At 48.8% G+C, this 24,238-nt stretch overlaps 1 protein-coding gene across 1 annotated transcript in view; it reads right to left on the bottom strand.

Moving 5' to 3' along the window:
• ZFAT (zinc finger and AT-hook domain containing) overlaps positions 1–24,238 on the bottom strand; it is a 145,011-nt gene that overhangs the window by 13,728 nt on the left and 107,045 nt on the right. The window contains 3 exon segments of the mRNA XM_060243200.1: positions 9,232–9,380; positions 10,803–10,950; positions 12,630–12,748. Of these exon segments, the coding sequence (XP_060099183.1) occupies positions 9,232–9,380; positions 10,803–10,950; positions 12,630–12,748 (416 nt within the window).

Here is a 24,238-nt window from a genome sequence, read left to right as displayed (position 1 = left end):
ATTTTTCATTGTTCACTATGATATGATTTTTAAACCGTGCGTTTCCATTTGACTTTCCCCTGGCAGTGGTGTGCTTCTCTCCCAGCCTCGTGACCTTCAACTAGTCTAATGGATAGCAAGCACTGAAATGTTCAAGGTCTCTGCAATATATCAATGTCGGGTGTCTCTGCCTTTCCGCACTTGTCCTCTGATTCAGGGGTGGCCAGCGGTAGCTCTCCAGATACTTTTTTTGCCTACAACTCCCATCAGCCCCAGCCAGCATGGCCAATGGCTGGGGCTGATGGGAGTTGTAGACAAAAAACATCTGGAGAGCTACCGCTGGCCACCCCTGCTCTAATTAGCTCCTCGAGTCCTGGCTTCAGCAAGTTTTCTCTGGAACAAAACTGGTTTCGGTTCCCAGCATTCGTTTTAAAGGTCAACGGAGACATTACATGAAAAGTGCAACCGCTGCCGAGAGTGGCTGGCGTGGAGCTTAGAACCTCCCCTTTCCTTCCGTAACATTTATCAGCATTTGCTCATGCCCTGATGGCAGATGTGACGTCATTTCCTGTTGCTGGTGAGAGGTGGGAAAGCCTGTAATGTTGTGATTCTAGAACCTGGGTAATAGAACAATGGGTCGGGATTCAAACCCAGGTCCCCCAAATTTTAGTCCAGACTGTCTTAGCCGGTACATCACACTGTGAAAAGCTTCTCAGAATTATTAATTCCTTGTTTGGTGGGATAGTTTTCAGTGCAGACATCACAGCTGGAAGCAAAATCCCTGATACAGTGAGTGTCAAAGTACCGAACTCACAATATCTCAGCTCAGCTACCTCATCTGTTGTTTTCAGGAACAGTTATCAGATTCCCATGAGATGTGGGGGCTGCGCAAACTCCAAGGGATGCATCCATCTGCTCTTCATGTTTGCTCACTGAAGGGAAATTCTCACACGTGGGCAGAGGTCAGATCGGTGAGCATTATACATTGGAACTCACATTTCTCTGCACAGGGGAGATGCACAAGTTATTCCTATCAGCTGTCACAAAAGAAGCTCAAAAGCAGAATGCGCACAGAATAGATTCTGGGCTGTTTCTTGGGGTTTTTTAATCTGGGTGATACACTGAAGACATCTCGGAACCTAAAATCATTTCTGCTGTTTTGCTTTCTTCCTGAATGGGCCCACAAGCACCTCCCCTGCAGTCACATGATCCAGGCCTCTATGGAGAGGGCCAAGGGGAAATTAAAGCATCTCTAGATGGCTTTAAAAGAAGGATAAACTTCCTGTTTATGGAGAAAAAGAAGCGGGGTCAGCAGTTGCCCAGCAAACCCAACTGAACCACCGTGACATTCACATTCCTGGCTAGGGGGAGGCCGGGAGCAGTGCCCCCCACCCCCCTGCCACCAAACCCCGAGGAGGGGCTCTCAGACAAGCCCCAGCTGGGACTTTTCCTACTCACCCCCATCCCAGCAGGCCAGCTGCCGGGTGGGTGGAGTAACAGACATGGTGGCAGCTGGAACTGGAAGTGTTGCACGCACCGGGAGCTTTTGGGAGCAGGACGCTGGGGCCACACCGGCTCTTTCCCCACTGGAGCAAGCGGCCTTGCTAACTGGATGAGAAAGCCTGCTGCAGCCACTGCCGGGCGGCTCCCGCAGGCCATGCAACGGACATGCCACGGGGATCGTATCTTCCTGAAAAGTTTGCGCGGACCACAATAAAAACATTTAAAAAAAAAATAAAAGGAGCAGGATACATTCACGGAGGACAGGTTCCCCCAGCAGCTGGCAGTCACAAGACTAAAGGGAGACTTCATGATCACAAGCAGCAAACCGCTGAATAGCAGTGACGGGAGGCAATGTCAAGGAAGGTCTTGGCTTCTATGTCCTGTTGTTGGTCCTCCAGAGGAAGTGGTCGGCCCGCTGTGTGAGGCAGGAGGCTCGATGGAATACTGCTCTGAATCACAGAATCATAGAGTTGGAAGGGAGCGCCAGGGTCATCTAGTCCAACCTCCCGCACAATGCAGGAAATTCATAAATACCTCCCCCCCCCCACACACACACACGCCAGTAACTCCTGCTCCAGATGGCAAAAGGAACAAAACAAAAAAAAACACCTCCTCAGGATCCTGGCAAAATTGGCCAAAAGAAAAACTGCTACCTGACCCCAAAGTGACCCCTGTAAGAAGGGGCCACGAGAACTAAGCACTGATGCAGACCTTCCTGCCCTCCTTCTCATGATCTGCCCAAGTTTACAGAAACCACATTGCTCTCAAATGGCCACCTATCCTCTGGTTAAAAACCTCCAAAGAAGGAGAATAGCAGGGCTCTTCTGATGTATTGTTCAAATATTACACATTTAGAAGATGATGATGATGATGATGATGATGATATTGGATTTATATCCCGCCCTCCACTCCGAAGAGTCTCAGAGTGGCTCACAATCTCCTTTTCCTTCCTCCCCCACAACAGACACCCTGTGAGGTAGATGAAGATACTGGATTTATATTCCGCCCTCCACTCCAAAGAGTCTAAGAGCCGCTCACAATCTCCTTTACCTCCCCCCCCCCCCACAACAGACACCCTGTGAGGTAGATGAAGATATTGGATTTATATCCCACCCTCCACTCCAAAGAGTCTCAGAGCGGCTCACAATCTCCTTTACCTTCCTCCCCCACAACAGACACCCTGTGAGGTGGGTGGGGCTGGAGAGGGCTCTCACCGCAGCTGCCCTTTCAAGGACAACCTCTGCCAGAGCTATGGCTGACCCAAGGCCATTCCAGCAGCTGCAAGTGGAGGAGTGGGGAATCAAACCCGGTTCTCCCAGGTAAGAGTCCGCACACTTAACCACTACACCAAACTGGCTCTTCAGTAAGATGATCTATCACCAGATCATTTGAAGTCCTGTCTCTTTGCTTATCTACAGATCTATTTTTTTAAAAGTGAATGAATTCCTGCTGGATTCACTTTCTGGCACACGAACGAATGGGCTTCCTTTATTTTCTTTTGAGAAGTGTGACGTTTTCTAGAGGGGCGGGGAGAGAGGCAGTGGCGCATGCTGTTTCCTTCCTTTCTCCCTGCTGGGTCCCTCAAAACTCCAGGCTGAATTGCAGTCGCTCACATTTCAACGCCGGGGCATTTATTTAGCTCGACTTAATTGAGTTTCTGCAAGGCTAGCCAAGGAATCGTTCACGTCCTTCTCAGTTAATTTGGTTCTCTCTGGCTGCCAACCCGATTCCCTGACTCATCACTTCTGCCGAGCGGAGACACCCCTGGGGAACCGGGCGACGGAAGGAGGAGAACAGAAGGCTGAGCTGTCAGGCAGTTTTTCCCCCAAGGGTTTGGGCTCCAGCCCCCACCCAGAGCCTAGCTCACTGTCATTCCATTACACCTCAGCGGTATGACTGTGAGACCAGCTGAGCCAACGTTCTAATGGGGAAAAGCCTCCTGCCGCTTGGGAGAATCGGGACTGGAGCAACAGCGGCCACTACAGGCCGTGGCAGTAACAAGGGAAAGGACACTGAAGCTCACATTTAAGTAGATCCAAGCGGGCAGCCATGTTGGTCTGAAGCAGTTGAACAAAGCAGGAGTCAAGGAGCACCCTTTAAGACCAACCAAGTTTTATTTAGAACGTCAGCTTTCGTGTGTTTAGGAAGGTTATTAGAAAGCACACGAAAACTTACGTTCTAGATAAAACTTGGTTGGTCTTAAAGGGTGCAACTTTACTCCTGCTTTGCTCACATTTAAGGGAGAGGAAGGAGGAGGAGGACTACAAGGCTATGCACGGGATGGAGAAGGTAGAGAAAAAAACGTTACTTTTCTCCCTTTCTCACAATACAAGAACTCGTGGGCACTCCATGAAATTGCTGAGCAGTCGGGTTAGAACGGATAAAAGGAAGTCCTTCTTTACCCAAAGGGCGATTAGCACGTGGAATTCACTGCCACGGGAGATGGTGGCGGCTGCAAGCATAGATCAATCGTCAGTTCTGGTCACTGCACTTCAAAAAAGATATTCTAGCATTTGGAAAAAGTGCCAGCCTGTTCTGCCAACAGAAAAGGGCAACTAGAATGATTAAAGGGTTGGAACGCTTTCCCTTTGAAGAAAGGTTAAAGTGCTCGGGGCTCTTCGACTTGGAGAAACGTCGACTGCAGGGTGACATGATAGAGGTTTACAAGATTATGCATGGGATGGAGAAGGTAGAGAAAGAAGTACTTTTCTCCCTTTCTCACAATACAAGAACTCGTGAACACTTGGTAAAACTTATGAGCAGTCAGGTTAGAACGGATAAAAGGAGGTACTTCTTCACCCAAAGGGTGATTAACACGTGGAATTCACTGCCACAGGAGGTGGCGGCGGCTGCAAGCATAGCCAGCTTCAAGAGAGGATTGAATAAATGTATGGAGCAGAGGTTCATCAGTGGTTATTAGCCACAGCGTATAGTTGGAACTCTCTGGGGCAGTGATGCTCTGTATTCTTGGTGCTTGGAAGGGCACAGTGGAAGGGCTTCTAGTGTCCTGGCCCCACTGATGGACCTCCTGATGGCACCTGGTTTTTTTGGCCACCGTGTGACACAGAGTGTTGGACTGGGTGGGCCTTTGGCCTGATCCAACATGGCTTCTCACATGTTCTTATGAAGAGCAGATCTGATTTATACCATGCTCTTCACTTGGAGTCTCAGAGCAGCTTACAGTCTCCTTCCCTTCCTCTCTCCCACAATGGAAACCCTGTGAGATAAGTGGGGCTGAGAGAGCTCTGAGGGAACGACTGTTGAGAAAGCAGCGCTGAGAGACGTTTAGCTGACTCAAGGTCACCCAGCTGGCTGCATGTGGAGGAGTGGGGGAGCAAACCCGGTTCTCCAGATTAGAGTCTGCTGTTCTTAACCACTACACCAAACTGGCTCTTTAGTAGGCAATCCAGTAAAGGTTCCCCTCCCTGATGCCAGCTCAGAAAACAAGAACCAGCAACCTTGGGCATTGCTGGGAATCAGATTCTGCACAAGTTAGCTGCTGCGCCATATTTGCCAGTTCTGCTGCACCCAGTCATGGCACCAAGGATGCAAGCAGGACATCAAGAAGTCATGGCACCTTGCTGGGGGCTGCTAAAGCCGCTTCCATCATCCATCTCAATTGTCAATGAGAAAGGCGGAGCCTTAGAATCACAGAGTTGGAAGGGACCTCCAGGGTCATTTAGTCCAACCCCTGAACAATGCAGGAAATCCACAAACACCTCCCACCTAACACACACACTCCCCACAATGACCCCTGCTCCAAGCCCAGAAGATGGCAAAAAGAAAAGAAACACTCCAGGATCCATGGCCAAACTGGCCTGGAGAAAAAATGCTGACTGACCCCAGAGTGGTGAACAGTATTTTGCTGGGTGTGTAAACAGTGGTAGAATTCTAGCAGGAGCTCCTTTGCATATTAGGCCACACACCCCTGATGTAGCCAATCCTCCAAGAGCTTACAAGGCTCCTTTTTTGTAAGCTTTTGGAGGATTGGTTACATCAGGGCTGTAGAAGAAAAATAGAAGAATTGCAGATTTTACCCCACCCTTCTCCCTGAATCAGAGACTCAGAGCAGCTTACAATCTCCTTTATCTTCCTCCCCCACAACAGTCTCCCTGTGAGGTGGGTGGGGCTGGAGAGAGCTCTCACAGCAGCTGCCCTTTCAAGGACAACTCCTACGAGAGCTATGGCTGACCCAAGGCCATGCTAGCAGGTGCAAGTGGAGGAGTGGGGAATCAAACCTGGTTCTCCCAGATAAGAGTCCGCGCACTTAACCACTACACCAAACTGGCTCTCCACCCCTGTGTGTAAGAAAGGGCCATGAGAACTCAGCGCTGATGCAGCCCTTCCTGCCCTCCTTCTCGTGATCTCTTCTAAGTTCACAGGATCTTCATTGTTGTCTTATCTGGGAGAACCAGGTTTGATTCCCCACTCCTCCACTTGCACCTGCTGGCATGGCCTTGGGTCAGCCATAGCCCTGGCAGAGGTTGTCCTTGAAAGGGCAGCTGCTGTAAGAGCTCTCTTAGCCCCACCCACCTCACAGGGTGTCTGTTGTGGGGGAGGAAGGTAAAGGAGATTGTGAACCGCTCTGAGACTCTTCGGAGTGGAGGGCGGGATATAAATCCAATATCTTCTTCTTCTTCTTCTGTTGTCAGATGGCCATCTAGTCTCTGGTTAAAAACCTCCAAAGAAGCAGAGCCCACCACCTCCTGAGGAAGCCTGTTCCACTGAGGAACTGCTCTAACGTGTAGTGGTTGAAGTGCTAGGCAAGGCTGTGGAGACCCAGGTTCATTCAAATCCCCTGCCTGCCATGGAGTTAACTGGAGGACCAGTCATTCTCCTGCAGCCTCACATGGTTATGGCGAAGACAAAAGAAGAAGACTGCAGATTTATACCCCACCCTTCTCTCTGAATCATTCGCAGAGCGGCTTACATTCTCCTTTATCTCCTTCCCCCTGTGTGGTGGGTGGAGCTGAGAGAGCTCTCCCAAGAAGCTGCCTTTTCAAGGACAACTCCCTACGAGAGCTATGACTAACCCAAGGCCATTCTAGCAGGTGCAAGTGGAGGAGTGGGGAATCAAACCCGGTTCTCCCAGATAAGAGTCTGCACACTTAACCACTACAGGGGAAGAAGGTCTATGAGAGTTATGGCTGACCCAAGGCCATTCCAGCAGCTGCAAGTGGAAGAGTGGGGAATCAAACCTGGTTCTCCCAGATAAGAGTCCGCACACTTAACCACTACAGGGGAAGAAGGTCTATGAGAGCTATGGCTGACCCAAGGCCATTCTAGCAGGTGCAAGTGGAGGAGTGGGGAATCAAACCTGGTTCTCCCAGATAAGAGTCTGCACACTTAACCACTACAGGGGAAGAAGGTCTATGAGAGCTATGGCTGACCCAAGGCCATTCCAGCAGGTGCAAGTGGAGGAGTGGGGAATCAAACCTGGTTCTCCCAGATAAGAGTCTGCACACTTAACCACTACATGGGAAGAAGGTCTATAAGAGCTATGGCTGACCCAAGGCCATTCCAGCAGCTGCAAGTGGAGGATTGGGGAATCAAACCTGGTTCTCCCAGATAAGAGTCCGCACACTTAACCACTACACCAAACTGGCTCTGGAGGGAAGGAAGGAAAACCAGTATGTACCTAGTTCCCTGGGGAAAAGGCAGGGTATAAAACATGGAAGACGGATCACTATTCAGCATTCGGGGTTGGTGTAGTGGTTAAGGGTGGTGGACTCTAATCTGAAAAACCTGGTCTGATTCCCCACTCCTCCACATACAGCCAGCTGGGTGACCTTGGGTCAGTCACAGTTCTCTCAGAGCTCTCTCAGCCCCACCTCCCTCACAGGATGTCTGTTGTGGGGAGAGGAAGGGAAGGGAGATCGTAAGCCGCTCTGAGACTCTGAGTGAAGGGCAGGGTATAAATCCAACTTCTTATTCTGGGTGCCTCCTCCCCACACCTGAGGACTGCCGAAGTAGAAGGGATGGAGCTAACAGGAACATACCCTATACAACAGAGCTATAAGTTGGACCCACCTGAACTCTGAGTAACAGATGGGTTTCTAAACACTCAATACTGGCTCCCAGGGGTCTGAAATAGTTTTCCATGCCTGAGCTTGTGTGCACGTCTGCCTTATCACACTCTTCCAGTCTCTAGAGCCCTTCTTTACGCAAAGGGTCCTCACGCAGGCTAGCGCAGCATCAACACCACAAAGATTTAGCTGCAGAGGAAGTAATCCGGCAGTTAACTGAAAAATGCGTCTCCCCAAGTATCTACACGGAAGCCAATCTGGCAGTTTACGGCTCATGAGACGCCTTATGCTCGTGGGTCTCGGAAAACATACAATTTAATGAAATGTGTTTTTATGAGCAAACTGCAGCTATGATGCTCTCTTGCCTTTATAAATAATGAAAGCTCCTGGCTTTGTTAGGGAAAAGGAAATCTTCCATAAGAACGTAAGAGCCCTGCTGGATCAGACCAGTGGTCCATCTGGCCCGGCATCCCGTCTCACACAGTGCCCAACCAGTTCCTCTGGAGGGCCAGCAACAGACAGAGAGGCTGAGGTCAATCATTAAGAAGAGCCTTGCTGGATCAGACTAGTGGTCCATCTAGTCCAGCCTCCTGTTTCACACAGTGGCCAACCAGTTCCTCTAAAGGGCCAATTACAGGGAATAAAGATGGAGGTCTTCATTAGAACATAAGAAGAGCCCTGCAGGATCTGACCAGTGGTCCATCTAGTCCAGCCTCCTGCCTCACACAGTGGCCAACCAGTTCCTCTGAAGGGCCAATTACAGGGCATAAAGATGGAGGTCTTCATTAGAACATAAGAAGAGCCCTGCAGGATCTGACCAGTGGTCCATCTAGTCCAGCCTCCTGCCTCACACAGTGGCCAACCAGTTCCTCTGAAGGGCCAATTACAGGGCATAAAGATGGAGGTCTTCATTAGAACATAAGAAGAGCCCTGCAGGATCTGACCAGTGGTCCATCTAGTCCAGCCTCCTGCCTCACACAGTGGCCAACCAGTTCCTCTGAAGGGCCAATTACAGGGCATAAAGATGGAGGTCTTCATTAGAACATAAGAAGAGCCCTGCAGGATCTGACCAGTGGTCCATCTAGTCCAGCCTCCTGCCTCACACAGTGGCCAACCAGTTCCTCTGGAGGGCCAACAACACAGCATAGAGGCTGAGGCTTTCATAAAAACCTAAGAAGAACCCTGCTGGATCAGACCACTGGTCCATCTAGTCCAGCATCCTGTCTTACACAGCACCAAACCAGTTCATCTAGAGGGCCAACAACAGGGGATAGAGGCCAGGGCCAGAAGAAGAAGAAGAAGATGATGATATTGGATTTATATCCTGCCTTCCACTCCGAATCTCAGAGCGGCTTACAATCTCCTTTATCTTCCTCCTTCACAACAGACACACTGTGAAGTAGGTGGGGCTGAGAGAGCTATTACAGCAGCTGCCCTTTCAAGGACAACTCCTGCGAGGGCTATGGCTGACCCAAGGCCACTCCAGCAGCTTCAAGTGGAGGAGTGGGGAATCAAGCCTGGTTCTCCCAAATAAGAGTCTGCGCACTTAACCACTACACCAAACCGGCAGACTCAAAATGGCCTCGGTCGTGCAACATCACCTTAACTCGTTCTGTCTCTCTATTGACATTTCATTCAGCCCTTTTGAATTAAATGTGCACGGGCTCCAACGGATGAGGCAAGCAAGATGCATGTTCGGCACGAAAGGAAAAGCTGTCTTCACCTGCTTCACGACGGTCACAGTTCTGGGGGCCACGGCGACCATGGCGGCTGCGTCGTGAGGCTCTGAGCCCAGATCGATGATTTGCTGTAGGATGTTGACAGCCGTGGAGTCAGGTCGTCCGCCTTCACAGGTAGAAGCAAGAGAAACGACTGCGTGAGAAACAGAGCATTTTTAAGCCAATATGAAACTGAGCATTCCCCTGAAGCTCATCTCTTATTACCTGTCCCCCTCCCCCGCTCTCCCTGTCTCTTATTGATTACCCCGCCCCGCTCTCCTCACTTGAATCCCTCTTCAAAACATCTGGTAAGCCATGAGTGGGGCACTACTTCCTTGGTATCTTTCGCCACTATGAACACATCTTTCCTCCCAATTCCCTTATCAAATCCAGTGTTCTGCCCTTCAATAATTAGAGCAGTGGCCTTCAATTGGAACAGGGGAGCTGCAATTTCACAAAAAAGCTTCACCAGGGAATAAATAGCCTCCCCCTGTCCTTTGGGTGGATTTGGGGACATCCCTGTCAAAGAGCTGAAGCTCCTTTGAGTGATCCCTGACTGGGTCGATATGCCCATATGAACAGTACGGGATCTACCATTTTAATGGCCTTCGATTGCCATTCGGGAAGTCGGCATCGTTCAAATCTCATCTTAACCAGGAACTTATTGAGCAGCCTTAGGGTCTGTCCTATTGGTAACAAGGTGGGGACATCCCTCATTGGATGAGGGAGCTCACATGACTGCAGGCTTCAGAGGGAGAACAACCTGACGGCAGCCTCTTCAGAGAGAACAACACTCTCTCGGTAGCTAGGCCTTTTTTTTCCTTCCTTCCAGGTCCCACTCAGTGCTCCCCCTAAGCTGAGTTAGCATGAGCTAGCTCCCAGATTTTTAGCCTCCGGCTCACTCATTTTTGTCTTAGCTCAGGAAGGATGACCCCAGAGCACACTCATTTATGCAGTAGCTCACAACTTTAATGCCAGGAGCTCACAAAGCAGCAATTTTTGCTCACAAGACTCTGCCGCTTAGAGGGAACATTGGTTCTCCACTGGGCAAAGTTTTCCCTCCAAAACCGTTGCCCATTCCAGTCAGAGGGATAGAAGGGATCTTGGGAAATGCAGGCCCTGTTGCTATTACAATTCAGGCCTCCCTGGAGCCTGTAGGCCTCACTAGGCCTAGGATCATGACATGTACATTGAGGGAGCTCACCTTAAAAAGTGCTCGTTTGCTCAGAGATGTGAGGGAATGCCGAGAGTGGGGAGGACATGCTCCCAGTTTCCCCTCTCAGAAGTGTGGAGCCAGAGAAAATGGGCGTATCCCCGCTGCCCTTTCAGCTGGCAAAAATGGGGCAGGAAGGAAACCAGAAGCTCCTCGCCTCCCCGCGGCGCTCTCTTGCAGCGCCGAACAAACAATCCCTTTTTTATGGCGAGCCCCCACAACGTACAAATGATTGCAAGCCCGGTCACGCACCTACGGCTCAGCACAAGTCGGACGTATCACGTCGCTCGCCCCTTGCAGGACAGTCATTCTCTATACCATGTTCACTAAACTGTTATTTTCCTCCCTGAGGTAACGTCTTACCATTTTCTGAGGTGAACTGCAGGTTCTGCAGTGCGGCCACTGCTGCCTCGGTCCCTTGCGCATCTTCCGTTCCTGTGATGTGGAGATACTGGGTGGCCGTTTCCTCAGCAACTTCCACAGTGGGCTGCATGACAGGCCAGTTGGTGATCTAAAGGAAGGGAAATGAGCTTAGGATCACGAATGCTGCCGAGCATTTACAGAATAATCATCATAAACAAAGCCCCGCGGGCTGGATTCCATGGATCTGTGCTGCTAGAAGGGATGCTTTTCTCCCTCAACGGCTCCTTCCATCAGAAGAAAATGCCTGTCTTTGAGAGGTAGGTATCATGGGGCAAAACTCTCATAAATTTCCAGCTTAAGGGCTGCAAGTGTACCTTTCAGATTAGCACCGATCAATTAGACTGTTCATTCCTTTCAAATCTTTTGCCTTCATAGCACTGTGGGCCTGATAATGTCTTCACTTTGCCTAACGGAGGAACTCAAAAGTGAGACGAGGTTAGAGAAGAAGGAGAAGAAGACTGCAGATTTATACCCCGCCCTTCTCTCTGAATCAAAGCCTCAGAGTGGCTTACAATCTCCTTTATCTTCTCCCCCCACAACAGACACTCTGTGAGGTGGGTGGGGATGAGAGAGCTCTCACAGCAGCTGCCCTTTCAAGGACAACTCCTGCGAGATCTATGGCTGACCCAAGGCCATTCCAGCAGGTGCAAGTGGAGGAGGGGGGAATCAAACCCGGTTCTCCCAGATAAGAGTCTGCGCACTTAACCACTACAGGGGAAGAAGGTCTATGAGAGCTATGGCTGACCCAAGGCCATTCCAGCAGGTGCAAGTGGAGGAGGGGGGAATCAAACCTGGTTCTCCAGATAAGAGTCTGCGCACTTAACCACTACAGGGGAAGAAGGTCTATGAGAGCTATGGCTGACCCAAGGCCATTCCAGCAGCTGCAAGTGGAGGAGTGGGGAATCAAACCTGGTTCTCCCAGATAAGAGTCTGCACACTTAACCACTACAGGAGAAGAAGGTCTATGAGAGCTATGGCTGACTCAAGGCCATTCCAGCAGCTGCAAGTGGAGGAGTGGGGAATCAAACCCGGTTCTCCCAGTTAAGAGTCCGCACACTTAACCACTACACCAAACTGCGCTTCACAGTTCCAAAAAACTTTTTAGTTTACGGGGGGTGGGGGGTGAGGGGGGGGGGGGGGAGATGAGGAACAGGGCTTTTTTTTTGTAGCAAGAACTCCTTTGCATATTAGGCCACACACCCCTGATGTAGCCAATCCTCCAAGAGCTTACAGGGTCTCTCAGTACAGGCCTAATGTAAGCTCCAGGAGGATTGGCTACATCAGGGGTGTGTGGCCCAATAAGCAAAGGAGTTCCTGCTACAAAAAAAGCCCTGATGAGAAATGTGAGATTCAACCTGTTATACTGGGTGGAGAAAAGATGGACAGAGGGAACTTCTTTTTCTGGGCAGTGGTATAAAAGGAAGAGCAAATCTTTGTCACATACGGAATGCACATAATCATACATGAAGCTGTCTTATACTGACTCAGTCCCTTGAGCTGCACTAAGGCCAGTACTGTCTACCTGGCAGCGCCTCTCCAGGGTCTCAGGTCTTTTACGTCCCACTTACTGACTGGTTCATTTTAACTGGAGACGCTAGGGGTTGAACCTGGGACCTTCTGCATGCCAAGCAGAGACTCTACCATTGAGCCAAGGCCCCTGCAGCAATTTCTTGAGTGGAATTCTTGTTTTATTCCCGTTTTCTCTTTCCCTCCCTCCCTCCTTCAACAGATTAAAACATTTCAGATTTCGGGGATAGCCAGTTTTACCTCCCACTTCATCGGCCCGTCCAGCTCCATCAGTTTGAGCCCGTGTTTGTTTTTGAGGTGCCTGCTGAATTCCCATTTCGTACCGTACACAAAGCTGCAAACTGGACACTTGATACCGCCTGGGGAGGGAAAAAACAAAATTAAGGCAAATACCGATGCAGGGATCAGAATCCTTTTGTTAATGTCAACTGAAGGGGGGGGGGAATGCCACGGACATCATCCCTGATTGTTTAATTAAGTTTAACAACAACAACAACAAAAAGTGCGCTGCGTTTCGTGTCATTCTGGTTGGCTCTCGTGTGGAATGAACTTTGCTTTTCGTTCTGGATTTGCGTGGGCCAATATGGCTGCCTGCCACTTTTAAGAAAAAGTTAACAGCCATCTCCTTTGGGTTCATTAATCACCCCACAAAGTACCTTGGTGTAGTGGTTTAATTGCACGGACTCTTATCTGGGAGAACCGGGTTTGATTCCCCACTCCTCCACTTGCACCTGCTGGAAAGGCCTTGGGTCAGCCATAGCTCTCATAGACCTTCTTCCCCTGTAGTGGTTAAGTGTGTGGACTCTTATCTGGGAGAACCGGGTTTGATTCCCCACTCCCCCACTTGCAGCTGCTGGAATGGCCTTGGGTCAGCCATAGCTCTCATAGACCTTCTTCCCCTGTAGTGGTTAAGTGTGCGGACTCTTATCTGGGAGAACCGGGTTTGATTCCCACTCCTCCACTTCCAACTGCTGGGATGGCCTTGGGTCAGCCATAGCTCTCATAGACCTTCTTCCCCTGTAATGGTTAAGTGTGCGGACTCTTATCTGGGAGAACCGGCTTGATTCCCCACTCCTCCACTTGCACCTGCTGTAATGGCCTTGGGTCAGCCAGAGCTCTGGCAGAGGTTGTCCTTGAAAAGGGCAGCGGGAGAACTCTCCTCAGCCCCACCCACCTCACAGGGTGTCTGTTGGGGTAAAGGAGGTTGTGACCGCTCTGAGACTCTGATTCAGAAAGAAGGGCAGGGTATAAATCTATGGCCGTCTTCTTTTGCGTAGGGCTCCTTTAGCCCTCCTGGTTGGCTCTGCTAGTCACAAAGTAAATTTCAGCACCCATGAAAAAGCAAGAAATTATCAATTACAGCTTTGAGAATTTGGATTTCCTGCTGCAATTGCTTTTAGTCGAGGACAGCAACGGGTACCAACTTAAGCTGGCATTCCTTTCCATCCCCCATTCTCTCCATTCCTTCCTCCCCCATCCTGTTTCCCTTCTGGGAGCCAGTTTGGTGTAGTGGTTAAGTTTGTTATCTCAGACATAAGTCTTATCTGGGAGAACTGGGTTTGATTCCCCACTCCTCCACTTGCACCTGCTGGAATGGCCGTGGGTCAGCCATAGCTCTCATAGACCTTCTTCCCCTGTAGTGGTTAAGTGTGCAGACTCTTATCTGGGAGAACCGGGTTTGATTCCCCACTCCTCCACTTGCAGCTGCTGGAATGGCCTTGGGTTAGCCATAGCTCTCATAGACCTTCTTCCCCTGTAGTGGTTAAGTGTGTGGACTCTTATCTGGGAGAACCGGGTTTGATTCCCCACTCCTCCACTTGCACCTGCTGGAATGGCCTTGGGTCAGCCAGAGCTCTCATAGGAGTTGTCCTTGAAAGAGCAGCTGCTGTAAAAGCTCTCTCAGCCCCACCTACCTCACAGGGTGTCTGTTGTCAGCTGAAGGGGGGGGGGAATGCCACGGACATCATCCCTGATTGTTTAATTAAGTTTAACAACAACAACAAAAAGGTGCGCTGCGTTTCGTGTCATTCTGGTTGGCGGGGGGAGGAAGATAGAGGAGATTGTAACTGCTCTGAGATTCAGAGTATAGGGTGGGATATAAATCCAATATCATCATCTTCTCCTCATCTTCCTCCCTCTTCCCCCTCTTCTTCTTCCTCCTCCTCCCTCCCCACGAGACAGTGACACAATCTGTAATTTTGAATCCTCAGCGCCATCTGAGAATGTTTTCGCCATTTTATTAACTGTCGGAATTGTTTTCATTAACGTACGGCTGCTTTTGCCATTGAGCCCTGTGTTGCTCCGAGAACGGTGCCGTATAAATTTAAATTATAAACATAAATAAACAAAAATGTCGCCGATGAGCACTGCAAAATCCCATCCCAATTTTGTCAAGCCCTTTATGGAAACTGACAGCGGGATGGGATTCCAGCCCTCCCCCACTCCCCAAGCAGGATTTGGTTAAAAATAATAATAATGAATTTCGTTTCTGTTTCTTTCTCCCCACGGCAATTATACTTGGCTCTTCTCAAGCCTTAAAGCCTTCCCATCGCCAGCTTTAATTTTTGATGCTGCTCCGGAAGAAGCCCTTGAATCTCGCAGCGAACTCTTGTGAGAACGGATGCAGCCCGATGGGAAATACCATTTCATATTGCGTATCAAAGCAAACTGTAGCCTCAAGTTATTTCCTAATGTCTGTCATGAAATCTTACTGGCAGAACAACACCGGGGGGGGGGGGCAGGGGGCTGCCTATAGCAAGGAACGGCTCGATAGTGAAGCGGAAGGAAAGAGGAAAATGGTACCCAACCTTCTGACGTGCGTGTTACGTGCGGGGTGGCTGTTCGCAACTAGGCTTGCCATTCCCCAGTCGGGAGCTCACGCTAACTCAGCTTAGAGGGAACACTGGTGGCAAGTCATAATTTAAAAGTGGGGAGGGGGACAGCTGGCATCTGCTTAGGTTTCCCAACCTCCAAGCAATGGTTAGAGACAGGGCTTTTTTTTTTTTTTTTTTTTTGAGCAGGAATGCACAGGAACGCAGTTCCGGCTGGCTTGGCATCAGGGTGTGTGTGACCTAATAGGCAAATGAGTTCCTGGTGGGCTTTTTCTATCGCAAAAGCCCTGTGTGAAACAATGGTGATGTCAGGTGGTGTGGCCTAATATGCCAATGAGTTCCTTCTGGGCTTTTTCTTCATAAAAAGCCCTGGATAGAGATCTTCTGGGCTTACAACTGATCTCCAGGTGACAGAGATCATTTCACAAGAAAAAAAGGGCCACTTTGGAAGGTGGATTTCATGGGCATTACCCTGCCCCACTGAAGCCCAGACTCTCCCCAGGCCACACCCTCCTTGCAGGGCTGCCAGATCTAGCTCAAGAACTATCTGGGGACTTTGGAGACGGAGCCAAGAGACGTTAGGGGTGGAGCCAGGAGCAAGAGCATGACAAGCGGTGCCTAAAAAGGCAAAAGCAATTTTGGGCTGTATCAACAGAAGTATAGTGTCCAGATCACGTGATGTGATGGTATCGCTTCACTCTGGTCTGGTCAGACCTCGCCTGGAGTATTGTGTTCAGATTTGGGCACCACATTTTAAGAAGGATATAGACAAGCTGGAAGGGGTCCAGAGGAGGGCGATGAAGATGGTGAGGGATCTGGAGACCAAGTCCTTTGAGGAAAGGTTGAAGGAGCTGGGGATGTTTAGCCTGGAGAGGAGGCGGCTGAGAGGTGATAGGATCACCATCTTCAAGTACTTGAAGGGCTGTCATATAGAGGATGGTGTTTTCTGTGGCCCCGGAAGGTAGGACCAGAACATTAAATCAAAAGAGTTTCCGGCTCAACATTAGGAAGAACTTCCTGACCGTTAGAGCGGTTCCTCAGTGGAACAGGCTTCCTCGGGAGGTGGTGGGCTCTCCATCCTTGGAGGTTTTGAAACAGAGGCTAGATGGCCATCTGACAGCGATGAAGATCCTGTGAATTCGGGGGGAGGTGTTTGTGAGTTTCCTGCATTGTGCAGGGGGTTGGACTAGATGACCCTGGAGGTCCCTTCCCGCTTTATGATTCTAAGCGTGATTGAACTCCAAAGGGAGTTCTGGCCATCCCATTTAAAAGTTGCTTTTAAAAAGCCTTCCTTCCATAGGAAATCCTGAAGTGGGGGGGGAGCACCTCCAACCCAGGAGATCCCCTGCCCTCACCTAGGGATTGGCAACCCTACCTCCTTGGGCTCCACCCCCAAAATTGCCAGGTACGTATTTCCCAACCCAGAGCTGGCAATCCTATGTCTGCTCTGATCCGCCACAGAAACCTTCCCAGATTTCAATCACACCCATTCAGGGATGGCCCTAGCCCTTCTGGCACCCTAGGCAGCACAGCTGTAGGCGGCAGGCGCGGGGCTACTCACGGGAAGGGGCGGTAGTGGGGGAGAGGGGCAGGCAAGCAGACAAACTAGTCCCCCCCCCCCCGAGCGTGGCCTGACTTGGTCCAGCCCTACCGGCTTCGATGCAGCCGGCTTCTTATCCTTCTTTGAAGAACGCGCTAGTGGAGGCTTCTCCTTCCTTCTTCCCGGAACCAGAAGGGAGGGAGAGTGAAGCTTCCTCCAGTGCGGTCTTCAAAAGAAGGATAAGATGCATCAAAGCCAGTAGGGCTGAATCTTGGCGCGGCGTGGTCTGATTGCGTGGGGGGCAGACAGAAAGGAAGGGAGGGGAAAGGTGAGGCGATGCAGGGGAGAGAGGCAGGCAGGCAAACTAGGTGTTTGTCATGGACACTGGGGGGGGAGAAGCCCATCCCTCTTGGCACCCTAGGCAAGTGCCTAGTTTGCCTAGTGAGCGAGCCGACCCTGCATTCATTGCAGCGTATTTTTATTCGGCTTTGGAGTCTGTCTCTAATTCGAGACTCCCTGTCATTAATGCGGAATAAAAATTAAAGGTTACTTTCAGGGGACGTTATGTTAATCAGTGTTTGTGAAATGCGGCAGGCTCTCTCAGGTGGCATTTCAGAAAAATATGAAATGTACTCAGTATGATTTGGCACTGGTGTCAAAGGAAGATAAGGTATGTCATTCGGTGACCTTCCGTCCCCCCCAGTCTGTGTTTCCAGAGTATTTAATGAATTGGGTAGAAATTAATTTTCTTTAGCTGCATTGTCAATTAACCGACACACAGTTTTATGCTTCCAGACTCAATTGCGTACTTTCCCATTTGTTGTTCCTTAATTAAAGTCGCAGTGACAAAAGGTGGCCACTTTAATTAACGGGGTGTTATTGTTACAGTAATTTTAATTTAAAAGAAATATCGAAAGGTCTCTCTTCTAATTGAGTTTTATTAAGTGGGCGACGCAGGATGAATATTTCATTTCTGTTCTCGGCGTCTTGTGATATCTCTGCCCTAGCCTGTGCCAAAGGTACTTTTCTGCCGTGCCATGTTGCATATTAAGGCCTTTAATGGAGGCGACATTCTGCTTCAGCATAAAACCAGGGCAGCCTGCGATGTATACGGCAAGCGGAGCAAAGATAATGAATAGATGAAGCTTTGGAAACCCTTGAGGAGCCTCGTTTTTATTCTCTTCTGCCCAACACAATAGAACCCTAATAGTACAGACCTTTGAAATTATGACTTGCCACCAGTGTTCCCTCTGAGCTGAGTTAGCGTGAGCTAGCTCACAGAGTTTTCGCCTCCGGCTCACCCGTTTTTGTCTTAGCTCAGGAAGGATGACCCCCAGACCCCTATTTTTTGCAATAGCTCACAACTTTCATCAGGGTCATTTTGTAGAAAAATAGGTGGTGGAGCTCATCCAGGGATTGTTATGGTAGCTGCACCTTCTATTCAATGGACAAAGTAGGTAGGTGGGGAGGAGGGGCCATCAGAAAGGTTCAGGAGCTGTGCTCCTGTGAGCTCCTGCTGAATTCGAGGCCTGACTTTAACGCCAGTAGCTCACAACTTCAATGCCGGTAGCTCACAAAGCCGAATTTTTGCTCACAAGACTCTGCGGCTTAGAGGGAACATTGCTTGCCACCATCCCATTGAACTCTTCTCCTGCAAATTGGGGCCCTTCTTAGCAGGGGTTGTTTTTTAGAAAAATAGGGGGGGAGCTCATCCCAGGATTGTTATGCAGCTGCACGTAGTATTCAATGGACAAGGAGGTGGAACTCTCAGAAGGAGGAGGTGGGACTCTCAGAAAGGTTCAGGAGCTGCGTTCCTGTGAGCTCCCACTGAATCGGAGGCCTGCTTCTTAGTAATAAGCAGAATTGCTGTACAGCGGAAGGGCTCCATTGGTGAGACATCCTGCAGAGAAAGCGCTGTCTGCCTCACTTTCTTGAGATTCGTTAAAAACCAGGCCCTTGGGGGAGGATTCCTGCACCGGTCTAATTAAGTGATTTACTGAACGTGCTGTGAAGAGAGAAGGAGTAACATGTTCAGAACTGACAGGTTGGAAAATGAAATGACGCTTCAAACAACTTTGCCTAAGACGTTTTGGGCAGGCATTCATCCCTTTCCAAAAGATCAAGGGAGGGTTTTCAATTCGGTTTTGTGAGCCACCTCAGACACAGTGGCGAAGCATGGGGGATAATGAGGTTCGAAATCTATTCAAAGAAATAAAGGAGGAGGCGTCTTTGGGGAGCAAAGGGGGCTGGCTTTTGAAGAGGATGAGCCCAGTGAGCTGAGCAATAAGGCGGGTTCAATTGGCCAATCGAATCCTAGGACACTGAGAAAAGGCCAATCCCACCCCCCTCCCCAAAACTCTGATCTATTCTTGATTTGGTTGGCCTCCCCTGTCGGCACTGTCACCTGTGCTATAAAATGGAATAACGTCTGCCATCTCTACAAGATAACATTTTTTCGCAATGTGAGATGGCCGGGCGGGGCGATATTGTGATGATATGGAAAATGTTCTGAGTGCTGTTGAGTTGTTCATTTATAAAAAATTTTAATTGTATTTTATTGTTTTATTATATGTTGTACTCCGCCCTGAGCCCTACGGGTTAGGGTTAGGGTTAACCCCTTGATTTATTCTTGATTTGGTTTTATATTTTATATTTGGTTTTATATATTTTATATTTGGTTTCATATTTGGTTTTATATTTTATTGTTTTATTATATGTTATACTCCGCCCCGAGCCCTATGAGTTAGGGTTAGGGTCAACCCCCTTCCCAAAACTCTGATCTATTCTTGATTTGGTTGGCTTCCCCTGTCGGCACTGTCACCTGTGCTATAAAATGGAATAATCTCTGCCGTCTCTACAGAATAACATTTTGTCACGATGTGAGACGGCGGGGCTGGGCAATATTGTGATGATATGGAAAATGTTCTGAGTGCTGTTGAGTTGAAACTTGTTTTGTTTATATGAATAAAAAGAAAAGATGTTTTTTAAAAGTTTGGAAATTTAAACATAAGTAAATGGCAAGAATAGCTGCAGTCCAAGCTCTCCATACGACCTGAGTTTAATCCTGGCAGAAGGTGGGTTCAGTTAGCCGGCTCAAGGTTGACTCAGCCTTCCATCCTTCTGAGGTTGGTAAAATGAGTACTCAGCTCACCCTGACGGCCTCCTGGTGCTGAGTACGTGCCACAGAGATTGTCTCGGGGCTGTGTCGGGTCCTTGATCCTCACAAATCGGTCATTCTGGATTTTCAGGTATTCAGTGAAGAAGAAGCTAATGAGCTCTCCCCCCCCCCCCCATTGAGATACTGACTGTGCCATAGAATTGATTCCGGGGCAAAGCCTCCCCCGAGCTAAACTATACTCTATGGGGTGGGCCGAAAAAGCAGAGCTCCGCAAGTTTCTAGACAAGAACCTAAAACGGTGGTTCATCAGACCGGCCATGGCCCCACATGCCGCCCCAGTGTTTTTTAGGAAGAAAAAACCCGGGGGGTTCAGGCTATGTATGGATTTTAGGGGGATCAACGCGATTTCAACATCGAATGCTTACCCCATACCCCTAATAAAGGATTTATTAAGCACCATGTCGGAGGGGAAGATTTTCACCAAGCTGGATCTAAGAGACGCTTACTTCTGGGTACGCATAAAAGAAGGGGATGAATGGAAGACGGCATTTAACACGCCGATGAGGCAATTTGAATACTTAGTCATGCCATTTTGGGTTAAAGGGGCCCCAGGAGTTTTCATGAACTTCATAAACAAAGTCCTGTAAAAGTATTTGTACCGAGGGGTGGTGGTGTACCAATGACCTCCCCTCACATGTAAAATTGGTGAGGGAAGTCTTAGCAACCCTCTATGAGAACCAACTATCCAAGCAAAGCTATCCAAGTGTGAGTTCCGTAAGACAGAATTGGATTACCTGGGCTACTGAGTGTCGGGGAGGGGTTTGGCAATGGACCCTGCCAAAATACAAGCCGTGCTAGATTAGGAACCCCTGTGGACATGTAGACAGCTCCAATCCTTCATCGGATTCACAATTTTTTACTGCAATTTTATACAAGGGTTCGCCCACACCATGCTCCCCGACAGACCTTAAAACGAAAGAAAGAGGTCCCGAGGCCAAGCGGCCAGGAGCAAAACTAAATTGAACAGAAAGCTGTCAAGAGGCATTCAACAAGTTAAAGAGGTTGTTCACCAGTGAACCCATTCTGATTCACTGCAATGAGTTAAAACCCTTTGTGGTCCAATGTGACGCCAGCGATGTCGCTGTGGGGGCAATTCTTATGCAACCAGATGAGGGGGGTGGTCCCTAAAACCATGCGTTTACATCTCTAAAAAGTTCTCCCAAGATCAGAGGAATTGGTCGGTGTGGGACAAGGAAGCGTTCACTGTAACACTTGCGCTAAAGACATGGAGAACTTGGTTAGAGGGAGCGAGGGTCCCGTTTGAGATATGGACCGACCATAAGAACTTAGAAGCTCTAACAGGTTGCAAGAAGCTAACTGAGAAACAGATCCAGTGGGTGGGATTTTTTTGCTAAATTTGATTTCAAATTGAAACACATCCTGGGATCTAAGAATTTTCTGGCCGATGCTTTATCTCGCCTTCCCCAGCACAATAGCCAAAGGGAGGAGGTAATCGATTCACTCATCTCCTCTACCCATCTGGGGGGAGTAGTAACTACCCACTCACAAGCAAAGCGCGAAAAACCAGAAGAGAAATGGGGGGGGGGGGAGATTGATTAAAGAGGTGGGAAAAGGAGATGCAATACCTGAGGGAGTGAAAAGGGGGGAAGGGGGCTTCTGGTACAAGGACAATAAACTTTACATGCCAGAGAGCCTCTGGACGGAACTGCTACAATTTTGTCGTGACAACAAACTATCCGGGCACTTTGGATATGTCAAAACCCTGCATCTAGTGAATAGGCAATTCTGGTGGCCGTTTATGAAAAGAGACATATCTAACTATGTTGCTTCATGCCCAATATGCTTAATGGCTAAGAGGAGAGGGGGAAACCCCCTGGGTTGTTGCAGCCACTGGAAACAGCAACCAAACCATGGTCAGTGGTGTCACTGGATTTTATCGTAGAACTTCTCCCTTCTTAGGGAAAGACCGTAATTCTGGTAGTAGTGGACACCTTCTCTAAGCAAGCTCACTTCATCCCATGCTCTCAGATACCCACGGCTAAAAGACTAGCCCAGTTGTTCTTCCAACACGTGGTGAAATTACACTCTTTTCCGGATAAGTTAATTAACATATGAACATATGAAGCTGCCTTCTACTGAATCAGACCCTCAGTCCATCAAAGTCAGTATTGTCTACTCAGACTGGCAGCGGCTCTCCAGGGTCTCAAGCTGAGGTTTATCAAGCCTATTTGCCTGGACCCTTTTTTAGTGGAGATGCCAGGGATGGAACCTGGGACCTTCTGCTTCCTAAGCAGATGCTCTGCCACTGAGCCACCGTCCCTCCCCAGAGGAGGAGTACAGTTTGTTGCCAACTTCTGGCGGGAGTTTTGTAAGTTAACCGGGATCGGGCTCAGCATATCATTCCCAGACTGACGGACAGAAGGAGAGGATAAACGCACTACTGGAGCAATATGTGAGATGTTTTGTGAATTACCAGCAGTCGAACTGGGCAGAGTTACTTCCATTTGCAGAATATGGCTATAATAACAGAATACATAGCTCCACCAAATCCTCCCCTTCATGGTAGTGAATGGTTATGAAGGGAAACCCTTTACACAATTACTGGGAGGAGCAATGCCTGAAACCCCATCGATTTTTGAGCAGGGGTGGGGAAAGTTGGGAAAGACTTGGAATAACATCCAAGAAAATCTAGAATTGGCTAGAGAGACTTACAAAAAACATTACGACAAGCATCATTTACCCGCTTGGGATTTTAAAGTGGGAGATACCGTGTTCCTGTCTACCAAAAACTTGCCTCTACCACAAACTTCTAAAAAACTGGCATACAAGTTTTTGGGACTGTTACGTATTAAACGTGTAATCAATAAAGTGACTGTAGAACTCGAATTACCAAAACTGTTCAGTAAGATACATCCCATCTTTCATTGCAGTTTACTTCGGAGGGATCCTGGAGCGATGACCTGGCACCCCAGACGCAAAGCTCCGGAACCTATTTCACTGGGGGATCAGAATCACCATGAAGTAAAAGAAATCTTAGATGCTAAGCTGAAGCGGGGTGTATTGTATTTTCTTATTAGACGGAAATATTTCTCAACTGCACGATGAATGGGTAATTAGCTCAAATGTGAGGGCGCCAGCGCTGATTAAACAATTCTATGCTAAACATCCTTCAAAACCTCGAAGGAGGGCTTAGGGGGGGCAGTATGTCAAGCACACTTTTTTCTATAACTTATTTTTCTCCTAGAGAAAGAGCAGGCCACCAGCTCTCTTCTGCTCCCCCCTTTTTTTATAAATAAATGTATTATTATTATTATTTACAACCATTGGGCAAGTAATAAATCCATCTGGCCCAAGGATGTTTATGCTACAGCCTTTCAAGTTGCCTCTCCCACAGGTTCACGCAGACAACTCTTCTCCCAGAATAGTGTGAGAACGGTTGATCTTTCTAATAGTCTAAATTCCTTAGTAATATTATTTAGATAGTTGTTTAGCAACCTTTTAACCCATGACTCAAGTATGCATCTGTATGGTAACCTTTAATGATATCCTATATAGCAACTGTGTAACTGTGTGTACGTCGTTACTCCCAAGGCTTGTGTCCTCGGTACAGCTCCTGAGTTTCTAACAATAAAACAGCTTTGATTTAAAACAAAAGGATGCTTATTGAGAAATATCGGTGCTCTTGATGAGAGATATAGGCTAGGGGTGGCCAACGGTAGCTCTCCAGATGTTTTTACCTACAACTCCCATCAGCCCCAGCCATTGGCCATGCTGGCTGGGGCTGATGGGAGTTGTAGGCAAAAAAACATCTGGAGAGCTACCTTTGGCCACCCCTGATGTAGACTGATTCCGCCCTCACCTTGCTCCAGGCCAGGCTTCTGTTTCTGCGCGGAGCAAGCTGGCAATTTCGCACCAGTTGCTCCGTGATGCCATTTTGTGCGGGGCAAACCCACAATTTGCCACACCGCAGTGTAAACCTGTTTTTCCAGGTTTACACTGTAGCACGGCAAATCACAGGTTCTCTGTGTGCAAAATGGAGGCGCAGAGCCACTGGTGGGAAATCATCAGCTTGCTCCGCACAGAAATGGAAGCCTGCCCTGGAGCAAAGTGAGGGCGGAATCAGCCATAGTTTAGAATGCTTCAAAATTTCCAAACTTGTTGAATGTCCCTTGAGTTTAAGTAGGGCTTGTGGGGATGGGGAATTCTGCCAACATGAAAACATCATGAAAATAATGTTTATTTATTTATTTTATGATTTATATCCCGCCCTTCCCACCAAGTGGCTCAGGGCGGCTTACAACATAAGCTCCTTATGTGCTCCTTAGGTTGTTTTCTTATC

This window comes from Heteronotia binoei, chromosome 7, assembly GCF_032191835.1.
Source record: "Heteronotia binoei isolate CCM8104 ecotype False Entrance Well chromosome 7, APGP_CSIRO_Hbin_v1, whole genome shotgun sequence".
In the NCBI taxonomy this organism is placed as follows: domain Eukaryota; kingdom Metazoa; phylum Chordata; class Lepidosauria; order Squamata; family Gekkonidae; genus Heteronotia; species Heteronotia binoei.
The sequence above is the reverse complement of the archived record's forward strand: the minus strand, read 5'-3'. Positions and strand labels throughout refer to the sequence as shown.